At 46.1% G+C, this 25787-nt stretch overlaps 1 protein-coding gene across 3 annotated transcripts in view; it reads left to right on the forward strand.

The window, feature by feature from the left end:
* The first annotated feature begins 274 nt into the window (after positions 1 to 274).
* LOC310747958 (ras-related protein Rab-18-like) overlaps positions 275 to 25787 on the forward strand; it is a 45110-nt gene continuing 19597 nt past the window's right edge. For 2 of the 3 annotated variants that reach the window (XM_083583427.1, XM_083583428.1), the window contains exons 1-7: positions 275 to 415; positions 1671 to 1829; positions 2002 to 2057; positions 3757 to 3818; positions 5976 to 6048; positions 7228 to 7343; positions 11702 to 11768. In XM_083583427.1, coding sequence (XP_083439553.1) covers positions 378 to 415; positions 1671 to 1829; positions 2002 to 2057; positions 3757 to 3818; positions 5976 to 6048; positions 7228 to 7343; positions 11702 to 11768 — 571 coding nt within the window. In that variant the 5' untranslated portion in view covers positions 275 to 377. The remainder of the gene's footprint in view (positions 416 to 1670; positions 1830 to 2001; positions 2058 to 3756; positions 3819 to 5975; positions 6049 to 7227; positions 7344 to 11701; positions 11769 to 25787) is intronic. The other variant, XM_083583429.1, reaches the window with a different exon arrangement.

Here is a 25787-nt window from a genome sequence, read left to right on the forward strand (position 1 = left end):
GCGCCCTGGGCGCAGCGCCAGGAAAGCGCGGCCGCCCCGAGGACCCGTTTCCACCCGCCACCTCGCTCCCTTAGGCCATCGAGAGCGCGCCCAGTTGCTCCATTCGGGAGTCACCGATTTGCACCGCAATCACACACACGGGCCAAAATAGCTTTCCTCCCGTTTTTGTTTTTTACTCCGGATCCGTTAAATCTTGGTGTTTATGGTTTAAAGCTACAGGTGCCCTCCTGAATTCGAGGTGTGCGGGAGAGGGATGGGTTCTGTCTCTCTCGGCGGGAGCGAAAAACCCCCAACTGTTCCGCCTTGAGACAGCTTCTCATGCTCGGGAGGCGACTTGGGCCTCCTGCTAGCCCGGCTCCGAATCAAAGCTTAGCTATATGACGACCTTCCCCTGCTCCGGATCTCTTTTGTGCGGGTAAGGTGGGGGAAATCCCGCTTTTGAGCCCCTTCTCTGTGCCAACGCGTTGCTGTTAGTCCCAAGAGAACCATTGCCTTCTCGATTTCTACAGGAGCAATCAATACGAAATTCAGTCTTTTTTTACCCACCGTGGAAGCCAGCCAATTGATCTCAGTGGGAGTTGCTGCTTCCTGGTTTAAAATACGTTTAGGGTCTCAGCCTGAAGATGGGATCCTGTGCACTCATGCGTGGGTGCAAATCCTGTAGGAATCAGTGCTATTTCTGAGAAAACTCCATCTGGTGCAATACAAAAAACCAGGCACAGCAATTTTTAGATCCCCTATAGCGGGGCTGGGGAACCTGTGGCCTTACCGATGCTGTTGGACTCCAACTCCCATCAGCCTCTGCCAGCAACGTGGCCAATTGTCAGGGGATGATGGGAGTTGCAGTCCAGCAATATCTAGAGGTCCACAGGTCTGGGCACACTGCGCTATACGTAGCAGGGCAGACTTCACAGATATATTTTCAGGTTAAACCGTGATGCTGAAAGTGGGCTTGGGACTGAGTCTAGTATCTGCCTTCAAGCAGAAGAAGGAGAACATTGCCCAGTTGTTGTTCCACCTTTTGCAAGCGCAGGTTTGCTGAGGCTCGTAGAATTGTAGAGTTGGAAGGGACCCTGTGAATCTTCTAGTGCAACCCCCTGTAATGCAGGAATATGCAGATGTCCTTTACGGGGATCAAACCTGCAACTTTGGCATTATCAGCACCACACTCTAACCCAGGGGTCAGCAAACTTTTTCAGCAGGGGCCTGGTCCACTGTCCCTCAGACCTTGTGGGGGCTGGACTTTATTTTTTGGGGGAAACGAACGAATTCCTATGCCCCACAAATAACCCAGAGCTGCATTTTAAATAAAAGCACACATTCTACTCATGTAAAAACATGCTGATTCCTGGACCATCCGCGGACTGGATTCAAAAGGCGATTGGGCCGGATCCGGCCCCCGGGCCTTAGTTTGCCTACCCATGCTCTAACCAACTGAACTACCTTTTCTGTGAAGCTTGAGTGTCGTGCCTTTTTCCCCTTACCACTGATCAAGCAGAGCCCAGTTTTCAGATTTGGAGGCAAGACTTGAGACACCTATTTTTAGAAACTAGTCGCTGCCACAAACTAACCTCATGCAGCTCTCTAGTGCATAATGTGCACCTTGCCTAAGGAAGGGGTGGTGTTGGCGACCTATATTTATTCTGACTCCTCCTCCTCTCTCCTTCCAGTGTTTCTGGCTCAGATGTTGGGCGGGCCGCCCTTGTTTTGCTCCTGCCAAATTCCTTGCTCCGTCTGGCAACAGAGCTCGCCATGGCGCGAGAAGACGCTGGGTCACTGCCCATCCTGAAGCTACTCATGGTCGGAGACAGCGAAGTAGGAAAATCCAGGTGCATGGGAAGTGGAGGAGGGGAGGCTCACTGAGGGGGCTGGGGAGAAACTGCTTGAGTTGGAGAGAGAAAGAGAGAGAGAGAGAGAGAGAGAGAGAGAGAGAGAGAGAGAGAGAAGCAAGTCCCAGGATGTCTCTGCAACTCACCTCTTTCTCCTTGTCTCCTCCCACAGCCTTCTGCTGAGATTCACTGAGGATCAGTTTGAGCCCTACTTGAACCCAACCATTGGTGAGCATCAACTGGCTGCCCCTGTTCTCTGGAAAGAGAGGGGGGTGGAACTTGCCCTTTATGTTGTGGGCATTTGGGTTCCCCTCCATTCCTCCTTGGAAGCCCGGGATTCAAATGTCACCATCTCTTAACACAGGTCCTGTCCGCAGCTCCTGGCTTCCCTGCCCCCAAAGAAACTTGGGAACTGTAGTTTACCTACCAGAGTTGCAATTCTCAGCACCCTTAACAAACTAGCATTCCCAGGATATTATTTTTTTCCAGAGGAAGACAGACGTAGGATGTGGCTGTGCTTGACAGTCTCAATGCACTGGCTCCCGGTGGAGTACAGGATCAGGTTTAAGGTGCTGGTTTTAACCTTTAAGGCCCTATACGGACTAGGGCCCTCATACCTACGGGGCCACCTCTCCTGGTATGTCCCACGGAGGACCTTACGGTCTTCAAACAAAAACATCTTGAAGGTCCCAGGCCACAGAGAGGTTAGGCTGGCCTCAACCAGAGCCAGGGCTTTTTCGGCTGTGGCTCTGATCTGGTGGAACGCTCTGTCACAAGAGACTAGGGCCCTGCGGGACTTGACATCTTTCCGCAGGGCCTGCAAGACAGAGCTGTTCCACCAGGCCTTTGGTCAGGGCGCAGCCTGACTCCCTCCTTTGGCAATCTTCACAGAACTCTAGCCCAATGGTTGCCATCAATTTGATTTGAATTAATTTATAATGAAATGATTTTAGAATGTTCTTTCTTTTATTGTTGTTAGCCGCCCTGAGCCCGGCTTTCACCAACCGTTCTTCCTCGGAGGGTGTTCTCTCCTCCTTCCTTTTCTGCGCATAGAGAACCGCATATTACATAAATACCGTTGAGGCATCTCTTTCTGAAAGCGAAGCTCTGCGCAGAGTTTGAATGCGGTCGTACGGCGCTGGGGACAATTGGGGCGTGTTCAGAGGCACTTTTCCGATCGGCTGCTGCATACAGTGGTACCTCGGGTTACATACGCTTCAGGTTACAGACTCCACTAACCCAGAAATAGTGCTTCAGGTTAAGAAATTTGCTTCAGGATAAGAACAGAAATTGTGCTCCGGCGGCACGGCAGCAGCGGGAAGCCCCATTAGCTAAAGTGGTGCTTCAGGTTAAGAACAGTTTCAGGTTAAGAATGGACCTCCGGAACGAATTAAATACTTAACCTGAGGTACCACTGTACTTCGTTCCAGTCCTGGCCCTGGATCAGCTCGATCCATTTTGCTCCTCATTTTGCTCCTCAGCGATGGCAAAGGGCACTCTGGGATTGTACACTGCCTTACTGGCGCCCTAAATGCTCTCCTGCCCCAGGCCACCGCCTGACTTGCAAGTCCAGGCAGGGAGACTCAAATAGAGCTGTGCCTACCAGCATTAACCAGCCTCTCTTTGTGGATAATGCAAGGACAGGGAATCTCCTCCTGTGGGCCGCTTTCCCTCATAGGCCATCTTCCAGGGGCCGCATATCAGTGGGGCAGGGGCTGTGGTGGGGGTTTGGAAAAGCAGGTCTGAAGAGAAACACACCGCTTCTCCACCCAAACAGCAAGAGTCACCCTCGCACTTATCTGTTTGACCATTTTATTTCGATCCCATCTTCCTTCCTGTTGGAATTGCTATGCCTGCCACGCAGCATCCAATAAGTCCTCTCCAAAAACAGGTGGGTCTGCTCTGACGCCTCTCTCTCTCTCCCCAGGTGTTGATTTCAAAGTGAAGAAGATGGTGCTTGGCGACTTTCCCGTGCAACTCGCAATATGGGTAAAAAGTGCCTTTTCTGTCCGTTGCAAACCAGGCTGCTGGTACTTTTATTTTTTCTTCCCATCTGGTGCTGAAGTGACTTCAAAGCAGTCCATTACAATCTATTGCAGCCTCGTGCGATGGCCCCTCTGGAATTTGTCACACGTGCAGACGTACACACAGATTTGTAAATCAGTCTGTGCTTGGCTACTCAGAGCTCAAATACATGGCCTTTTGCACACCTTTTCAAACACGTGCTTGGGAGAGGATCCCTAAATTGGCAGAGGGAAAGACAGAGAGAGACACATTCACACACAGAGAGAGAGCACCTGAAATATAGGACACGCTTTATCAATTCAGGACATGGCAGCCATTTTATTTTCTGCACACATGGAGCATGTTTTTTTTCTAGTGAAAAATACAGTAGTACCTTGGGTTACATACGCTTCAGGTTACATACACTTCAGGTTACAGACTCCGCTAACCCAGGGTTAAGAACTTTGCTTCAGGATGAGAACAGAAATCGCGTGGCAGCAGCAGGAGACCTCATTAGCTAAAGTGGTACCTCAGGTTAAGAACAGTTTCAGGTTAAGAACGGACCTCCAGAACAAATTAAGTTCTTAACCCGAGGTACCACTGTAAAGAAAGGCTTGGGTTTGTTTGTTTGTTTGATTGATTGATTGATTGATTGATTGATTTAAAAATGGCTTTGAGAAAAAGTGAGACATTTTGTGAGTGTAGTTCTACCTTCTAAGAAAGCAGAGCAGCAGCCATATCCTGACTAGGGTGCTAAAACTATTCGTGCTTGTACAAATACCCCAATATAAGACTGCTGGGTCTGCTCTCCAGCAGAGTGCTTGTTTTTTCAGAGCTGTGACAACTCAAAGCACTGAGCAGAAGCACTTTCATGTCAAGGGAAAAGCAGGGGGTCTGTATTTTGCGTGAGGGATTCAAGTGCATATCAGAACTTTGGGGTTGTGCATTTTAAGTGGATTAAAGGGTTCTGTCACCCCAGGGCAACAGATCCACATTTATTTATTTTTTAAAGACTTTTTATGTTTTGTAAAGTGATGAAGGACTGAAAGTCCTCACCTCAGCAGCAACTAGTGGAGCTTTTTTTTTCAGAAATCCCCCAAAGTTGTTGAGCTTGTTTTTAGCCAACTTTCTGAGGAACAGGCAGTGGCTCCTCCGTCCTGCAGCGCACATATTACATATTGCCCAGCAACCCCTGTACCACCCTGCAGACCCCCATGACGCCCAGTGCACCCTGCCCCTTCCTTCCTCCGCTACTGTCTCCGAAGCTTTTCCCATGCAATCAGAGACTACGCCTGTGTGAAACCAAACTCTCCTCTGCCCTTTTCATGCCTCTACTGATTTGGGGAGACTAAGGGGGAGGGGAGACACTTGTGACACTTCACTAGCCTGACTCATCTCTGCTTCTTGGCCTCCCTCCTCTCCTGTAGATTCAGATTCTCTGCCAGAGACTCGCCCTGCTCACTAAACCCTGTTACCTCTTCAGCTTCCGACCTCTCCTTTTCCCAGCCTTCTCCCTCCTTGTCATCCCACCACCACTCCTCAGGCTCTAAGCCCTCTATGGGTTCCCCAGCTAGTTCCTCCCACCATTCCTCTGCTTCCAACCAGTCTCATGACATCTCCCCAGGCCCTGTTTTCCTGGGATGTCCCTATGGAAGGCAATTGGGTCCTGGGGCTGGCAGTGGCGGGTGTGTGTGTGGAGCTATTAGTTTACATTGGTGGTAGGTAAAAGTAAAGGGACCCGTGACCGTTAGGTCCAGTCGTGGCCGACTCTGGGGTTGCAGCGCTCATCTGGCTTTACTGGCCGAGGGAGCTGGCGTACAGCTTCCAGGTCATGTGGCCAGCATGACGAAGCCGCTTCTGGCGCACCAGAGCAGCGCACGGAAACGCCATTGACCTTCCCGTCAAAGTGGTACCTATTTATCTACTTGCACTTTGATGTGCTTTCGAACTGCTAGGTTGGCAAGAGCAGGGACCGAGCAACAGGAGCTCACCCCGTCACAGGGATTCGAACCGCTGACCTTCTGATCGGCAAGTCCTAGGCTCTGTGGTTTAACCCACAGCGCCACCCGCATCCCTTACGTTGGGGCTACAGAGCTTTAAATGGTCTCTTTGTTCTAAACACCTTTGTTTCCCTTTCCATAGGACACGGCAGGGCAGGAGCGATTCCGGACTTTGACTCCTAGCTATTACCGAGGTGCTCAAGGTATAATTTTAGGTATGTGGAAGGCATAGCGGGTTGTAATTAGCACAACTCTGAAGTGAAACACATTAAGACAGAGGTAGATGGAAGTACACACTTTCCTCTATGGGTCATTCTGGCACTGGCAGATGTAGAACAGCAATTAATGCTGCCTCACATCCATGCCACTAAGCCAAGGGTTGGCAATGGTTGTTCCCTTGGCAGAGAGCCTCTACTTCTTGAAAAATTTTCAGACATAAATGCTGAAGGTGTTTCAGCTTGGCTTCCGAGACATTTCCATTTGACATTGGTTTTAGGCCATAGAGTAAATAGCCTTTCCGGCCTTTTCCCAAAGAAAACAGAGACCCCTCCACCCAGTTGCGTTTTCACCTTGCTGAAATATTCTCACAGGTTCCTTTTAAAGTGTATGTCGGGGGGAGTTTAAAAGTTCCAAAAGCGATTCAATCATGCAAAGTTAAACTGCAGCAATAGGTGTGCCCGTGACTTTCACAAAACCGCACTCCTTACAGTTTTGTTTATTTAAAGCATTTTTGATCTTCCTTTCAGCCAAAAATAATCCCCAGAGTGGCTTGCAGATCAATAATTTAAAAAAAAAACACCAAGGCAGTCCATGCCCTCGGGCTTACAATCTAAAGGGCATGGCACAAAAGGAAAAAGGGATGTGGAGGGAGGAAGAGGATCGTAAGCTAACTCAGAGAAGTCAAAGATGTCACAAAGAGGTGAACGGGAACAGGAGAGGCAAAGGTTTTCAAGCGGGCAAAGGTTATTAAGATTGGTGACCCAGTACTCAGAAAGCACACATTCACACCATTCACTACGGTACCACTCTGAGCAGTCATGGCTTCCCCCAAAGAATTATGGGAGCTGTACTTTGGTTAGGAAGGCCCCCTGTTCCCATCACAGAGCTGTTATTCCTAGAGTGGTTTAACAGCCAATCCCTTTTCACAGGGAACTTTGAGAATTGCAGCTCTGCAGAGCAGAATCCCTCAAGCTGATGTCACCAGCTGTTGGAATGACGTCAGCTGACTGACAGGCGAGCGTAATTTGCGGGGTGGACAGCTTCACAGAACCCCTTGACAGGCCAAGACTGGGGAAAACAGCAGCTGCTTCTCCTTCCCGTTTTGCTCTTTTCATGTGAACACAAAATGCACCTGAGTGAGGAAAGACCTGTTTGTTTTTGTCCCTCCTGACCAGTTTATGATGTCACTAAGAGGGAAACTTTTGCGGGACTGGAATGCTGGCTGCAAGAGCTGGATGTTTTCACGAAGAAAAGCGTTGTGAAGATGTTGGTGGGCAACAAAATCGACGAGGTCAGTTGGGAGCTGGGAGCCTGCTCGTTTTATTTATTTGAAAGCATTTATCTTTTTCAAAAAATCCCTAAGCAGTGTACAGCCTGAAAGACAAGCAAGATATCATTAGGACATTAAAACTATCTGGCATGGGGTAAGTGCAAAGCCATGGGGAATTTGTTTATGGCGTTTTTTTCTTAGAATGGTGTTGTTGTTGTTCTGGCCGGCCCCCTGTGGCGCTGCAAAAAATATCACATTCACCTTTATTTATTATTATTCCCACACGGTCCGGCCACAACATCCTAAGCCAGGGATGAGGAACATGTAGCCTTGCAGATGTTGTTGGACTGCAACAATCCATCACCCCCTGGCTGATTGCTCTGCTGACTGGGGCTGAGTCCACCGACATCTGCAGGGCTGCAGGTTCCCCATCGAACGGCCCCTGAGAGTCACACTTGATCTTGCAGTTCCTGTTTTATTAGTGACATAAATGCTGAAATATACTCGGAGTCAAGAGTGGATTTCATTCTCTTTATTCAGCTCATAGTGGTGAGAAGGAAAAGGGAAGTTCCCCCAGAATGTCTGCTTTATATACATTATTTACACAACGGGCCCCACATGATTGGCTACTTACGGGATTCTCCTGTAGGCCAATCAGGTTGCGGATTCACTTCCACCTGGAGCTGGATTGGGTGGCTCCTGTGGACCAATCAGACTGCTGCATTCTGGGTCCTATTGTTCTATGACCAATCAAACTGCTGCATTCTGAATCCTATTGTTCTAGGACCAATCAGACTGCTGCATTTTGGATCCTATTGTTCTAGGACCAATCAGACTGCTGCATTTTGGATCCTATTCAGCTCAGTACATAACAAATGCTAAAGAAGATGGTGGGCAGAAAGAGTTAGTGTTGCTTCTCCTGGGGCTCTAGATTACAATTGCTCATCATTGAATCATTGAATTGTCAAGTTGGGTGGGACTCCAAGAGCCATCTAGTCCACCCCCTGCAATGCAGGAATCTCAACCAGATCATATGTGACAGGTGGCCACACAACCTCTGCTTTAAAATCTCCCAAGGAAAGAGAGTCCACCACCTCCTGAGGGAGACCATTCCACTGTCGAACAGCTCTTGCCACCAGAAATTTCTTCCTGATGTTTAGTCACAATCTCCTTTCTTGTAACTTGAAGCCCTTGGTTCAGGTCCTGCTCTCTGGAGCAGGAGAAAACAAGCTTGCTGCATCCTCCATGAAGATGGCTATCATATCTCCTCTCAGTCTCTTCTCCAGGCTAAACATGCCCAGCTCCTTCGACCGTTCCTCATAAGGCTTCGTTTCCAGACCCTTGATCATCTTAGTCACCCTCCTCGCTGCATATCCCAGCATGTCAATATCCTCCTTAAATTGTGGTGCCCAGAATGTATGAAAACAGGGCTCTGTGCGCAGCAGCTAACAAATACTGGAAGAGCTGGAATACAAGAACCCGCTGGGGACGTTTGGCACCCCACTGCTTCTAGTTTGCTCATCTTGTCGTTGCTGACCAAGAACGCCTGTCCTAGGACTGCAGCCTGATGGGGCTTTTCTGCTTCCGGGTCCACAAGAGGGTCAGGGGAGAAAATACCAAGAGATGCAAATGTTTCATTGGAGAGATGGAGGAGGAGAGCAGGTGCAGAGAGAGCCAGTGTGGTGCAGTGGTTAAGAGCGGTAGTCTCGTAATCTGGGGAACCGGGTTCACGTCTCCGCCCCTCCACATGCAGCTGCTGGGTGACCTTGGGCCAGTCACACTTCTCTGAAGTCTCTCAGCCCCACTCACCTCACAGAGTGTTTGTTGTGGGGGAGGAAGGGAAAGGAGATTGTTAGCCGCTTTGAGACTCCTGAAGGGGAGTGAAAGGCGGGATATCAAATCCAAACTCTTCTTCTTCTTCTTCTACCTGTGGTGGTGCAAGGAGGAAAAAATACGGGGTAATTTGAGAAATGGGGATGCAGGAAGGAAGAAACTGGAGGAAGTGCCTGAGAGTCGGAGGCACACAGAGGACTGTGGTTGTGCAGAGAGGATGATGTCCAGTGGAAAAAAGAGGGAGGGTTTTGAGGGGGAGCATTTGCTCTGGGCTGCAGAGGGAACACAAGGAGGCTGTTGGAGAATGCATAGGTTCGAACCGAGAGCTGTCACCGTTGCCAAACACTTCCACATGGGAAATAGTTGAATTGTGTGCCTCTAATTTAAAAGAAAGGGATGCAGGTGGCGCTGTGGGTTAAACCACAGAGCCTAGGACTTGCCAATCAGAAGGTCAGCAGTTCGAATCCCCGCGATGGGGTAAGCTCCTGTTGCTCCGTCCCTGCTCCTGCCAACCTAGCAGTTCGAAAGCACGTCAAAGTGCAAGTAGATAAATAGGTACCGCTCTGGCAGGAAGGTAAATGGCGTTTCCGTGCGCTGCTCTGGTTCGCCAGAAGCGGCTTAGTCATGCTGGCCACATGACCCGGAAGCTGTACGCCGGCTCCCTCGGCCAATAAAGCAAGATGAGCGCCGCAACCCCAGAGTCGGTCACGACTGGACCTAATGGTTAGGGGTCCCTTTACCCTTTACCTAATTTAAAAGAGGCCACGCGCGTTTCGCGTCTGCTGATGGTTAATGCGGGCTACCTGCAGGCCCTGGTATAGGACTGATGTGCAGGCCCCGTTAATGGCTAGAGCAAAAGGATTCATGAGGCTGACAGCAGTGGCTTCTACTCCCTGCCTCTCTGCATCCTTCCAGAGCCTTGTCCCAGCCTGCAGGGATCGGTCTCTTTGCTCCTGTTGTTGTTGCCTGCCTGTGCCTCCTACGCTTTGCCAGAGGCACCAGCTGACTCCATACCTCATCTTCCTGGAAGAGACCTCTCCCTCTTGCTCTGCCTTAATGGGCAATCTGTTCAGTCTTTTGAGAGCCCCTTGTGTTTCGTTGCTGCTTTTCATATGTGTGTGTATGTGTGTAAATCGCTGGATTTTCCTGTGGCTTCGGGGCTTCCACCCCCACAACAAGGAAAAACAGCTCACAGAGCAAAGAGACAACCACGTCATGGCTCTGGCTGATACCGGCTGTCTTTTTCTGGCTCTTTCTTCCCTCTTGCTTCGTTGTGCATCTCTGAAGCGAATTGTTCCGTGAACAAAATATGGGCACTAAAAAACAACAACAACCGTGATTGATTCGTGGTGCGCGGCGCCTCGTCTCTCAAAGTTGTTATAAAGGCAGAGGGAAGCAAACACACAAGCAAAAGCCCCTGGGGTTGTTCGACATCCATCAGATCTTTGCTGTAGCTGCGCAGGAGGCATACATAATTTGCAGCAGGATCAAATGCAAAGGGGAAGCAGCTCTTCTGCTTGGCAGCAGAAGCTGAATTTGCACGGCACTGATTGGCACAAGGACCAGCCAGTCAAGAAGCACTTCTCCTCGTCTGGCAACGCTGATTGGCTAGCCTTCGTGTTAATCGCAAAGCCAGCTGGCCATTCCCCAAGCAGTTCCCCAAGTGTAAAGGGGGCGGAGAGGGGCCTTAAACAAATTACCCTGCCTAAAATTCCTTCTTGACCCCACACAATGCAGTTGGCTAGACATTCCGTGCAAAACAAATTTCACCCCGAGCATTCATTAAACACATGTCAATTCCGGAGGTTATCAGTGCAGAAAGCGAGAGGTACTTGTGAGATGTCCAGAATTGGCTTCAGAGGGCAGTAAGCAGGGAAGGGAGTACAAGCTGTCTTCTGTCTCTCTGGATTTGAGTCCTTAATTGATGCAATTAAGACCCAGAGCCATCTCTGGGTAGCTTTGTGCATGCAAAAAAGGGAATCCCAGGCTGGCGTTTGGCTAGGTCGCAGATCATTGTGTTTTTAAATCGGCATCAGCCTCAGAAGTAACAGCCCTGCTATTGTTTTATCCAGGGATGGGGGAAAGGCAATTCAAAAACCCTTGTTCTCCTCTCCCTTTCAATCACCGGCAAAACATAGGCAGAAATGCATTCATGAGCATCAGTTATCCTAATCAAGAGAAAGCTTATTAAATGCAGGGTTTGTATCATTTGGAGAACCCTTAGGAAAGATGCCTTGGGGTTGGGCGGGGGCGGGGGGGGCAACATACCGGTAATTGCTGTTGTCAATTCTGTTGCCCTGTCCCTCTTGTTCCAGCATTTGACAGTTTGGAATTTAGCAGCTAAAACCTTCAAATGCTGTCAAAACTGAGGGATGGCAGCTGAGCTGTTAAGATAATCTAGCTGGACATTTACTGATTCAGTAGGAAAGCAATATCCTGATTTGGTGTGTGTGTGTGTGTGTGTGTGTGTGTGTGTGTGTGTGTGTGTGTTTATACAACCCACCACTTGGGTCCAGTGTCTGATAACATTCTCTCCCTATCTATAGACGGATCGTGAGGTAGACAGAAAGGAAGGCTTGCAATTTGCTCAGAAACACTCCATGCTCTTCATAGGTATGTGAAGAGAACCCACAGAAGGGGCTGGCTGGTATACCAAGGTTGAAACAGGGGCATAATAATTATAATTATAATTATTATTTTATTTATACCCCAGCCAGTCTGGGCAGCTTCCAGCAAAATATACAAACATAATAAAATGTCAAGCATAAAAAACCTTCCAATACGGGCTGCCTTCAGAACATATTGGAGCAGTCACCTTTCTGTTGGGCCCATCCATGTGTCTTAAAGAGCAATATTGCATGCAGAAAATGAGCAGGTAAATCCATGTTCCTCTCCAAGCAAGGAAAGGGTTTACCTGCTCCGTGTCTGCTTGCAAGACTGCTGTTCAAGACACAGAGATGGCAGCAGTAAAAGGAAGGAAGATCCCTTCCCTGATGTTGTTAGACTACAACTCCCATCATCCCTGAGCTCTGGCCTTGCTAGCTAGGGGTGATGGGAGTTGTAGTTCAACAACATCTGGGGACCCACAGTTCAGAAAGGCTGCTAGAGTGAGTCACTCATTGCTCCATCTAGCTCAGTATTGTCTACAGTGAGTGGCATTTGCTGTCTGGGGATTCAGACCAGGAACATTCCCAGTTCTTCTTGTAGATGCAAGGGTATCCTAGTTGGGAACATCTGGATGCAAAGCAGCTGCACAGCTCTTCTTCTTTGTGTGTCTGTTTAGGCGATCCTATTGGCCGTGGCAACAGATTTCTCAAAATTAGCAGAACCCACAAACAAGTTTCCATCAGCTCCTCCCATAAACCCCCTTGGTGAATGGCACTGTGCATACAATTCCCTTTCACAATATTTTGACTGTGCAGAAATAAACCAAAGCATCGATTTACCTTGTACAAAGAGAGACCTGCTCTTTAAGAGAAATCTCTCTGCTGTTAGTAGTTAATATTTATTTGTACAAACGTGGGCGCATGCATTTAACAAAGAAGAACCACTACAGATCTTCAAAAGATCCATGACTGCTCCTTGCTTTTGCCACATGAAGGCATTAGGAATAACTAACTAACTAACTGCACAACAGCTACTAATAGAAACCCCTTTAGGGACGTGGTCTAAACCACTGAGTCTCTTGGGCTTGCCGATCAGAAGGTCAGCAATTTGAATCCCCACAACAGGGTTAGCTCCTGTTGCTCTGTCCCAGCTCCTGCCAACCTAGCAGTTCAAAAGCACGCCAGTGCAAGTAGATAAACAGGTACCACTGTGGCGGGAAGGTAAACAGCGTTTCCATGCGCTCTGGTATCCGTCACGGTGTCCCGTTGCGCCAGAAGCAGTTTAGTCCTGCTGGCCACATGACCCAGAAAGCTGTCTGTGGACAAACGCCGGCTCCCTTGGCCTGAAAGTGAAATGAGTGCCGAATGCCCATAGTTGCCTTTGACTGGACAAACCATCCAGGGGTCCTTTACCTTTTTACTTTTTTAGAAACCCCTTTAGAAAATGAATGTTAAAAAAGTCTTTACCCCTGCTTCAACTGTCCAGACTTTTCTTCTCTGCTATTTATCTACGCTGTTTCAGAATAAATTCATGCAGAAAAGATCAAATGAATACAAAGCCTGATTTAATTTACAGTAAGGCAATTGATTGGGACGCGGGTGGCGCTGTGGGTTCAACCACAGAGCCTAGGGCTTGCCGATCAGAATGTACTACAAGTAGATAAGTAGGTACCGCTCGTCGGGAAGGTAAACGGTGTTTCCGTGCGCTGCTCTGGTTCGCCAGAAGCGGCTTAGTCATGCTGGCCACATGACCCGGAAGCTGTATGCTGGCTCCCTCGGCCAATAAAGCGAGATGAGCGCCACAACCCCAGAGTCGGCCACGACTGGACCTAATGGTCAGGGGTCCCTTTACCTTTAAGGCAATCGATGGGCCCTGCATTCCTATGGCTCCTGGGAAGCTGTCCCAGGTGAGAGTCATAGGAGCCCCAGATCACTGTTCTTCATAGCTTCTGGGCTGATTTGCTGCTTGATTTCTGCCTACTGCATCCATCCCCAGTTAGGCTTAAATACAGAAGTGGGAGCAATGAGTTGAGAGGGGATCTTCCCCTTGCACTGGGGACTGCTGCAGTTTAGCAGCTTGTATTTAGTATTTTTGGTGCCTAGTACTAACGCCACTCTGAATGCAAATTGGAACTCTGGAAAGCCTAGGTCTTCACATTTCAAGCAGTGCCTTGCTGTTTGTTTTTGCCTAGAGACCAGTGCTAAAATGAAGGATGGCGTGGAAACTGCCTTTGAGGAAGTCGTGATAAAGATCCTGCAAACACCAGAACTTTGGAACATCAGAAATGAAGGCGTTGTGCTGGCACCTGAGAACAGAGCCCCTAATACAGCCGACGCCTGCAGTGGGCTTTGTTCTGTTGCTTAAAACCCGCCGCCTTCAAATAAAATAGCTCAGGTCAAACATACTTAAGAAATGGACTCCTACCTGCTATCACAAGAAAATGGGCCATGAGGAGATAAGGATATAAGGAGAAATTCTGGGGCCACCACCGCCGGGTTGGGTTTTCTTTTGATGAGAGTGTGTCAGAGGCTTACGGTGGATATGCAATATCTGGGGACTTACAAATAATACAGGTAAAGGATTTGGGGAACAGGTACCTCAAGCAAGCCGTGCAGTGGCTAATGCAAAAGGGACCCTGTTTTGTGTCTCTTGCAAGCACCGCACGCCTCTGCTGCTGCTTCCTGCCAGCTCTGAAACGGGCTCCACCTTTTCCAAGCAGGGATGGAAACCTCATTTGAAATGACAGAAAGATTCAAAGCTAACAGAGAAACCCCCCACCTGCCCAGTGACCATCTCCTAACCTTATTAGCTCATTATTTTTTTTAAAGAAATATTTATTAAGATTTTACAAAGACAAATATACAAAAACACATAATAATAAAAGAAAAAAAGAAAAATAGAAAGATAAGTAAAACATACAGAAAAAACAAGAAAAATTAAAAACAATTATTTTTCATAACTTAAAACTCATTTGCTTGTTTCTTTGACTCCCTCACACCTCCCCTTCTTGTATTCCCATTTAAATAATCAAATCAGCAAATCCTTACCCTGTTTCATTTATCTTATCTCTATAACTTAACATTTTATAACTCAGTATTTTCATCCATTATCAATTCATTTTTGCATATTCTTATTAACTTTGTTGCCAATACCACTTATTTCCAATCCAACACCATTTTAGTTATTTTTTTTACCTAATTATACCCTTCTTCCATATTCTTAAAGCATTACAGCTGCAAACCACTTAATTTCTATCCAACATCATTCTAACATTCATTAATTTTGCAATATTTCTGTAAATAGTCTTTAAATTTCTTCCAATCTTCTTCCACCGCCTCTTCTCCCTGGTCCCGGATACCTAACCTTATTAGCTCATTATAGTATACCTGAAGGAGCGTCTCCACCCCCATCATGCAGCCCGAACACTTGAGGTCCAGCTCCCAGGGCCTTCTGGGGAGTTCTCTCAATGTGAGAAGTGAAGTTACAGGGAAGCAGACAGAGGGCCTTCTCAGTAGTGGCGCCCGCCCTGTGGAACGCCCTCCCATCGGATCTCAAGGAAATAAACAGCTTTCTGACTTTTAGAAGACATCTGAAGTTTTTAATGTTTGATGTTTTATCGTAAAAGTTTTTAATATTCTGTTGGGAGCCGCCCAGAGTGGCTGGAGAAACCTAGCCAGATGGGTGGGTATAAATAATAAATTTTTATTTTTATTAATCAACAGCAATTCTGGGCTTTTAGCAGACAGTCTGGGGACAAAGGAAAATGCCTTATACCATTGCTGGATTTAGGGCAGTGCAGGTGGTTCCCCTGCAAAATGGCGCTGAGCTGAGGGGGTGCAGAATAATAATAAATAGGAAAGGAATTGTTGGGGAAATAAGAAATATTGGGAGGGTTAGGGTGTCAAATTTTGTCCTCACTGAAGGTGCCATAATACCAGAGTCCGTCCCTGACTACACGGAGTGAGATCCTTGGTCTACCTCATGGGTAGGCAAACTAAGGTCTGGGAGCCAGATCCAGGCCAATCGCCTTCTCAATCCGGTCTGGGAATTAGCGTGTTTTTACATGAGTGGCATGTGTCCTTTTATATAAAATGCATCTCTGGGTTATTTGTGGGGCATAGGAATTCATTCATTCCCCCCCCCCAAAAAAAATAGTCTGCCCCACCCTCAAGGTCTGAGGGACAGTGAACCGGCCCCCTGCTGAAAAGGTTTGCTGACCCCTGGTCTACCTGGTTCAGTGGTGTCTGCATTGAGAGGCTGTAGGCTATCCAGGGTTTCCGATATCAAGGATTGAACCCAGAACATTCTGCTTGCAATGCATGTGCTCCAACAATGACGTATGGCCTGCCGAAATCTTGCTAAGAAAAAAAATGCTCACTCGGAAGTAACAATGCCATCATCATTCCAGGTTTGCAAAATGGAGGCATACAGATAGAGAGCTCTGGGCTCAAAGCCTGGGATGTTTACCACCCATTCAGGAGCTACTGTAATAGCCTTTTTGCTCCAAAGGTTGGTGGGTTAGAGGGCTAGTTGCTTTGTTTATTATTGGGTTTTTCTCGTTTTTTTCCACGGTTGTGGGTTGATTTTATTGTATCTGATTGTTTTATGTATCTTTTAATCCCTCTTTCCCTTCGCCCTTCCGTTGTTAGCCCCCTTGGATGTTCTGTTTTGAACAGGAAATGGGGGTATAAGGTATTAATAAAAAAAAATAAGCAAACAAAAGTCATTTATTGCTAAGATTCATATGCCATGCTTCAGAGTCAATTGGCATTTCCAGGCTGGCTAGCAAAAGAATGAAACTCAAAGCAACAGCATAACATCAAACTCCAATCAAAAAGAAGAATAGAATCACAGAATCGTAGGGTTGGAAGGGGTCACAAGAGTCGTCTAAACCAACCCCCTGCAAAGCAAGAATATTTTCGTCCAACGTGGGGCTCAAACTCACATCCCTGAGATTAAGGGTCTCATGCTCTACCAATTGAACTATCCAGGTGTTATTATATCCAGTGCTATTTTTCTATCATAATAATAATAACTTTTTTTTATACCCCGCCCTTCCCAGCCAAGACCGGGCTCAGGGCGGCTAACACCAAATATAAAAACGACTGAAATACGGCTTAAAAAACAAGATTAAAATACAACATTAAAACATTAAAATGCAGCCTCATTTCAGTAGAAACTCAATCAAAAACTTTTTGGGGGATAAAAACGTCAAGTCTTCACCAAGGCTAACTATCCAGACTGGCCCTACATGGGCCAGAAAAAAGCCAGGGAAGTCCCCAAATAAGAGTTTCAACACAGAAGGAGAAAGGAAAAAAGAAAGAGGGGGAGGGAATCAAATTGATTCCAAGCCAAAGGCCAGGCAAAACAACTTTGTCTTACAGGCCCTGCGGAAAGAAATCAGATCCTGCAGGCCCCTGGTCTCATGAGACAGAGCGTTCCACCAGGCCGGAGCCAGTGTTGAAAAGGCCCTGGCTCTGGTTGAAGCTAATCTGACTTCCTTAGGGCCCGGGACCTCTAAGGTGTTGTTATTTATGGACCTTAAGGTACCGGAACGCACCACAAGTGCCTCCCTTGTTCTCATATAATGGCAATGTTACCCACCTGAGAGGTGCTGGAACTGAGTTCTGATGAGTTCTGGCTTGGGGTGGAGCCCTGATTACTACAGTGGTACCTCGGGTTACAGACGCTTCAGGTTACAGACTCCGCTAACCCAGAAATAGTGCTTCAGGTTAAGAACTTTGCTTCAGGATGAGAACAGAAATCGTGCTCTGGTGGCGCGGCAGCAGCAGGAGGCCCCATTAGCTAAAGTGGTGCTTCAGGTTGAGAACAGTTTCAGGTTAAGAACAGACCTCCAGAACGAATTAAGTACTTAACCCGAGGTACCACTGTATAGCTTATAATATCCCATTACTGGTTATATCTCAATATTCCTATTCTCCAGTAGGAAAGGGCATATCCCTGGCAGAAGATAACATGGGGGCACGAACCTTTCAACTGCTGGGACTCAGAGCTGGGGGTAGAGGGGAAGCAGTCTTGGACATATTTCCTCTGCATAGTTTGCTCCAGGGCTGGAGGAAGGGGGCTCAGCCACTGTGATGGTTGAATGGGAACTGAACTCGGATGAAGCATGTCTTTTCGTACGCCCCTGAACTCCAGGAAGAGGCACGGCAGCTGGTTCTGCTAAAAACATGCACATTCACCTTTTATCTCTGTTAGTTGCTGGTGCAAGAGCTCTGAGTCAGCTCCTCGCCAAGCTTTGCTAAGCTAGCTCTGGATTTTGTTGGACAGTTCCTCCTCTGGTCCAGGCCTCCTGGCAAACATTGCCACCACCTGGTAGCTCTGTTGGACAGCTCCCAGCTGGTCCTACTCCAGCCACCAGTGTCAAAGCAATGATTCTTCACCATCAACTTCGTTGGACTGGTCGTGTTGTGCGGATGCCTGATTATCGTCTTCCAAAGCAACTACAGTGGTACCTCAGGTTACATACACTTCAGGTTACAGACTCCGCTAACCCAGAAATAGTGCTTCAGGTTAAGAACTTTGCTTCAGGATGAGAATAGGAATCGTGCAGCGGTGGCGCAGCAGCAGCAGGAGGCCCCATTAGCTAAAGTGGTGCTTCAGGATAAGAACAGTTTCAGGTTAAGAACAGACCTCCGGAACGAATTAAGTACTTAACCCGAGGTACCACTGTACTCTATTCCAGACTTAAAAATGGAAAGCGTAATGCGGGTGGTCAACAAAAGAGGTTTAAAGACAAGGTAAATCTTAAAATATGTAATATAAACACTGACAACTGGGAAACACTGGCCTGAGAGTGCTCCAATTGGAGAACAGCCTTTACCAAAGGTGTCATGGGCTTTGAAGACGCTGAAACTCAGGGCGAAAGGGAGAAACATGCTAAGAGGAAGGCTGTGGTCTAAACCACTGAGCCTCTTAGCCTTGTCGATCAGAAGATCAGTGGTTCGAATCCCCACAACGGGGTGAGCTCCCATTGCTCTGTCCCAGCTCCAGCCAACTGAGCAGTTCTAAAGCACGCCAGTGCAAGTAGATAAACAGGTACCGCTGTGGCTGGAAGGTAAATGGTGTTCCATTGCACCAGAAGCAGTTTAGTCCTGCTGGCCACATGACCTGAAAAGCTGTCTGTGGACAAACGCCGGCTCCCTCGGCCTGAAAGTGAGATGAGCGCCAGAATCCCATAGTCACCTTTGACTGGACTTAACCCTCCAGGGGTCCTTTACATTTTACCTTTACCTTACTTGCAAATATGTGTAACTGAGCCCCAGTGCCATATTTTATATGAAAAGCAGCTACAGAAAATTATGAATAAAATCATGCTTGGAGCAAATAGTTGACTTTCTTTTGTTACTGCTCATTTCAACATGTTTTTAGTGAACACTGCCTGTTGACTGTTCTGACACTTGATTGATTTTTATCTGCTCTTTTTCTCTTGCTGTTGTTTATTTATTTCATTTTTTAAAAAAGTGGGGGGGGGTTGCACAGTCAAAAGTTCTTTTCCTTCAAAGTTGGTTTCTCCAACTTTACGACAATGCATCTTCATTATTATTGTTGATCGCTTCAAGTGTTATATGCAGAAAAATGGGCTATAACTTGAAAAAAAATAAAACAAACGAACCAAGTGAGGAGAAAAAAACATAATTCAGTTGTCCCTAAAGCTGTCTGAAGGCAAAATAAATTATTTTCTTAGCACAGAAATTAACGTGGGGAACCCAAGACCGTGCAATACTGTGACAGGCAGTATTATAAACAGCTCCAGAACATGTTCAGAGATAATTGTATTTCTAATCTAAACACATCCCCCCCCAGTGTATGTTGATTATTTAGTTTTTCTGCCAAAACAACCCATTTCTAATATATATACATAAAATGTAGGCAAAAGACCTCCAAGTCTATGGTAGTTAGTAAATGCTACTGGAGGCTAGCTAGATGTTCTCCAGATAAAACTCAAATCAACAAGAGGAGTCTGGATTCAATATTGATGCTCAGATGTTTCTCCCACAATCTGCTATGCTTTATGGAGTCAAAAGTGGCAAATCAATCAATAAATGCAGCAGAAACAACTTGTTCTTCCTGCTAATAAGATTTGGTCGATAGTGCTGAATCCCTTGTTGTCCAAGCAGAAATTTTGTTTGTATGTAGCCAGTCTGTTCGTTTTCCTAATAAATGCTAGGCATATAGCTCCATTTTGTGTTCTGCTTCTCGATTTGTCATGGCATTTGGCTAGCACAACAATAAAGCTCTGTATTTGTTACCAAATATAAAACAACACAAAGGGGCAAACGGATGCTTGGTTTTTGTTATTTATTTATTTGTTTGTTTGTTTATTTAGAAATCTATTTTGAAATTTATCCTCGGGTGTTTGGAGCACTGCTTTAAATCCAGGCTATTGTTCTTTTCCAATTCCGTTCATGGCGGACAAGTTATCCCCCTTTGTCTGTTCTCTGTCCTTTAAAGCCTTTTCCTTCCATGGGCAGAAGGCTGAGCAAGGTGAACCCATGTCAGGCTCCAGGAATCAGCTTACCAGTTAGAAACTTTAATAATCACAGTGAGAGAACAAAGAACCCATCTCCTAGAAATGGCGGTGCTCCCAATTAAGGATTCCACCCTCTTCCGTCCCTATTAATCCACGTCACTCCTACATCAATCTGAGCTTGTACCCTCTGTGCTTCCTGTTCTGCCCCTTTCTGAACTCTTCTTGACCTTGGGGAGAGCAGAGGAATGCTTTCCAGAGGCAGTGAATCTGTTAACCCCATCTCTCCCAGTCTTTCTTCTGCTAGCTGTTCCCCATCCAGTATTTCCCAGCTTCTGCCTTCTGAACTATGCCCCTCTGCAAACCACTGTTCCAAATCTATACTGTCCCTCCTGCTCCTGGGAAGATTCAGGATCAGGGGGAGGGAGAGGCTCCCACCATTCCTCCTCAGTGCAGCCCTCCTCAGCACGGTCCCTGACAACCCATTTCTTTGACCCAGCATTGCAATTCTCACGTGCCAGCCCTCCCCAGGTATCTCACCTGGGCGGCGCAATCTCACCTGGCAGCATCCAAAGGCTCTTGGGAGTTTGTGTTGCCATCCTTCCCGCTTATGGTATTTCACAGCCGATGATGTCACAGCTGTGGCATCTATGACAACAAGTGGGAGGTGGTCTTCAGAAGCTAATCCCCCCAGCTTTGCCTTTTTGACTTGGGACCTGGCAGTGGTGGGCTTGTGCCAAGATGAGCAGCTTCGATGTCTTGACATTCCCTGTGGTGGTTGCCAATTCTAGGCAAAGAATCGCCTGTACAAGGAATCAGTCCCGTACTGGTGAATATGTGTTCCGTGGCAAAAAAGAACTGGGTAGGCTTAACTTATTGCAATCCTAAACCTGCTGAGTACAATAACTTTGCTGGGTGATCCTATGAATGCTTGCTTAGAAGTTGTAAGCCCCTCTCTGTTCAATTGAGGGTTCTCCAGCGTGCATAGGAATGTTGATTTAAAAGTTGGAAGAGATGCAAGATTCAAAAGATCCGCCCACCTGCTGAAAGCCAGGACCATCAATATAAAGCCAGCCCTTGACAGCTCGGCGGGCACTATCCAGACACCATAGTGTTGCAAGCATGCGCGCTCTCTCTCTCTCTCTCTCTCTATATATATATATATACAGTGGTACCTCGGGTTACATACGCTTCAGGTTACACACGCTTCAGGTTACAGACTCCGCTAACCCAGAAATAGTGCTTCAGGTTAAGAACTTTGCTTCAGGATAAGAACAGAAATCGGGCTCCAGCGGCACAGCGGCAGCAGGAGGCCCCATTAGCTAAAGTGGTGCTTCAGGTTAAGAACAGTTTCAGGTTAACAATGGATCTCCAGAACGAATTAAGTACTTAACCCGAGGTACCACTGTAATTTTTTATTATTTTTTTAACGTATCATTTTCAACAGTAATTAAACATACTTTTACATCTTATTCACATTTTTGACTTCCATCAATCCTGTCTGAAAATTTTCCAATCTAATCTCTCAGCATGCATTTCTTATCTTCTTATCTTACATTTCAAACTCATAACCAATATCTCTATCTTTTTCTACTTGGTAACACTTCGTATATTTCTCCTTACAAAACTTATTGTAGTCCTACTAGCGTAATTTGTTAATTACAGTTGCTCTTCAAATAATTCATATACTTCTTCCAATCTTCTGTAAATCTCTGGTCCTGCAGGTTTCGAATCCTTCCTGTCATTTTGTTCAATTCTGCATAATCCATTAATTTTGTCTGCCATTCTTCTTTCGTCGGAATTTCTTCTTGTTTCCATTTCTGGGCTAACAATACTCTTGCTGCAGTTGTTGCATATAAAAACAATTTAACATCTTGCCTATTAATGTCCTGACCTATAATACCAAGTAAAAATGCTTCTGGTTTTTTTAAAAAATGTGTATTTCAACATATTTTTCATCTCATTATGTATCATTTCCCAGAAGTTCTTTACTTTTTTACATTCCCACCACATATGATAAAATGTTCTTTCTTTTTCTTTACATTTCCAACATTTTTTATTTGTCTTAACACGTTTTAGCTAATTTCACTGGTGTAATATACCATCTATATATCATTTTCACCATATTCTCTTTCAAAGCATTACAGGCTGCAAATTTTATCCTTTCATTCCACAACCTTTCCCATTCATCAAGCTGTATATTATATCCAAAGTCTTTTGCCCAATGTATCATCACCAATTTCATTTAGTGTTGCAAGCATGTGCTTGCCAGAAAAGAGCTGAATATTTACATCTCACAGAGCTGTGATAGAAGTTTGATTTATTGTGGTGGTTTGGTTTTCCAGATTGCTTTGCTTCATTCTGTGTTATATGAATCATAGAGTTGGAAGAGGCCACGAGAGTCATCTAGTCCAACCCCCTGCAAGGCAGGAATTTTTTGCCCAGCGTTGGGATCGAACCCACCAACCTGAGATTAACTGACTCGTGCTATATATAATTTAGAGCATTTGCACCCTGCTCTTCATCCAATTGGAGCAAGACAGTCGCTCCCTGCAGGCTTACAATCTAAACAAAACAAAACAAAAAAAAGACACACAAGGTAAAAGGGAAAAATAAAAAGGCACACCAGTTTTCTGAGCAGTTGTTCCTATAATGACCAGACGGCACCGTTCAGGGGCAGTAAGTGCTTGATGGAGCTGGGCCTGCAACAAAGTGGATGAAATGAACCCTGCTTCCTATATCTCCAACTGATTGAATAGCTGCCCCAGTCTCCAACTCCAGTCTGATTGAATAGCTGCCCCAGAGAGAAAGAGGGAGAGAGTTGTATCATACACTGCGACTGATAACAAAAGAGCTGCAGATGACTCGAGTAATAATAATAATAATAATGTCAATAATAATTTATTATTTGTACACCGCCCATCCGGCTGGGTTTCCCCAGCCACTCTGGGCGGCTTCCAACAAAGATGAAAAATACATTAAAACATCACACATTAAAAACTTCCCTGAACAGGGCTGCCTTCAGAAGTCTTCTAAATGTTAGCTAGTTGTTTATCTCTTTGTCATCTTTGACATCTGATAGGAGGGTGTTCCACAGGTTGGGCGCCACTACCAAGAAGGCCCTCTGCCTTGTTCTCTGTAGCTTTGCTTCTCGCAATGAGGGAACCTCCAGAAGGCCCTCGGCGTTGGACCTCAGCGTCCGAGCAGAACGATGGGGGTGGAGAGTAAGCGAGCCAGGCCACTTGTAGATATATTTATTAATTTAAAACCATTTGTATGCTTGCCCTTGCTTTCCTAAAGATTCCAGGGCAGCTCACAGCAAGTGCAAACACCCCGTCAAACACAAACCCAAAAAGCTCAGTCGAAAACAATTAAAGCAGAATAGAGTAATAGAAACAAATGACACCAGGAGGTGACATAGCTAAGCCTGGCAGGACAGCTCACTCTGTGGTATTAACCCCTTCATGCATTAATTAGAATTAAGCATGTTGGCTTTATGAGGCTGGTTATCCAACAATCTGGGTGTTTAGTTCTCATTTTTGACCTCTCACAAGTTATTGAAACGCTGATCTCCGTAATATCCTATTGCCCCTTGCAATATTTTATTCTTTCTGACATGAACTGAATTACTGCAACAGCACTATGTGTTATTTAGATGGTTGGGTCTATTGTTACACACTCCCAAATTCTCCAAGCGATGAGAATGCCCACATGTTTCAGATGGATATTGTAGAAGTGACGAATTAGTTAGATTCAAAAGATGCCTTTTACACCTCTAACAGTTATTACTCCTGGGTTGTACCAAAGGATGCGTCCTTAAGAAATACATATACTTAATGACAAATCTGTTGAATAGATTTTAATTGCCAAATACCAGAAACAAAATCCATATTCTTGAGAAATGGTCGCCTAAAGCTTGGCATGCCATTCTTATGAGCAAATTAGCAACACATAGGAAGCCTGTGGAAGGAGAACCTCAATGCAGTTTGTCAGCTTCAGAAACAATGTTCAATATTTATTTAGCCCTGGAACAAAAGGAAGCCCAATTAAAATATTGGGTCTGGAGTTTTAGAGCTGGTGTAATTCAATTTTCTGTTCTATTCTTTACTTTTCATTATACTTACTGATGGCGAATGGGTTGTCATTTTGTCTGCTTTGCCCCATATTTATGGGCTTTACAGATAAGTTAGTTTTAAGGGCGCCTAGGTTTGCTTCCGTTTGAACGAGAGGGAGACTGGAGACATAGGCTGCTGCAGTTCCGAGGAAAGAGAGCAAAATCCAAAGGCTGTTGAACTGCCTTATCGAAAGCCCTGTCAGACTCTAACCATCAAGGCAGAAGTGAAGTTTGAGGAGCAACAAGGGTGGTTGCCCAGGAAGGTATAAAGACAAGGAAACGTTTCTTGACGTCCTTTTTTATTTCAATCTTTACAGAGAGAGGCTATAGAACCCAGCCTCTTGGATAATTGCCTCTGGTCTATTTTTTGGGGAATCATGCAACGTGTTTTAAGTTTTTTCACTCTGCTAACTATACGTTGGAATAATAAAATGAATAATAAAATTTTATTTATTTCCCGCCCTCCCCAGCCAAAGCCGGGCCCAGAGCGGCTAACAACAGTAAAATAATACAGCATTCTAAAATCAGTTCATTATAAAATCAGTTCAAATCAAATTAATGGCAACCATTGGGCTAGAGTTCTGTGAGGATTACCAAAGGAGGGAGTCAGGCTGCGCCCTGGCCAAAGGCCTGGTGGAACAGCTCTGTCTTGCAGGCCCTGCGGAAAGATGTCAAGTCCCGCAGGGCCCTAGTCTCTTGTGACAGAGCGTTCCACCAGATTGGAGCCACGGCCGAAAAAGCCCTGGCTCTGGTTGAGGCCAGCCTAACCTCCCTGTGGCCTGGGACCTCCAAGATGTTTTTGTTTGAAGACCGTAAGCTCCTCTGTGGGACATACCAGGAGAGGCGGAATCCAGAATCTGTTCTGGATCGAGTAGAATTTCAGTGGCAATTACGTCCTGACTTCCAAACACAGTGATCGATCAGCTCCTATACACGTACTGAAATATACTCAGTCGCAAAGTGATTTCATGCTCTTTATTCAGCTCATAGTGGTGAGGAGGAATGAATGAAAGTTCCCTCAAAGTATCTGCTTTATATACATTATTTACACAATGGGCTGCACATGATTGGCTAATTCCGGAATTCTACTGTAAGCCAATCAGGTTGCGGATTCACTTCTATCTGGAGCATGATTGGGTGGTTCCTGCCAACCAATCATACTGCTGCATTGTTCTAGGACCAATCAGACTGCTGCTTTCTGAATCCTATTGTTCTAGGACCAATCAGACTGCTGCCTTTTGGATCCTATTGTTCTAGGACCAATCAGACTGCTGCAGTTTGGATCCTATTCAACTCAGTACATAACACGTACGAAAGCCTTTCGTGCAACCCCCTCAAAATACAAACTTACGTGGGGCACCTCAGACAACACCAATAGTTGTCCTCGATGCTGCAGAAAAGAACAAAACATACAGGAGGA

The sequence above is a fragment of the Podarcis filfolensis genome (genome assembly GCF_964270895.1).
Source record: "Podarcis filfolensis genome assembly, chromosome: 13".
Taxonomy (NCBI): Eukaryota; Metazoa; Chordata; class Lepidosauria; order Squamata; family Lacertidae; genus Podarcis; species Podarcis filfolensis.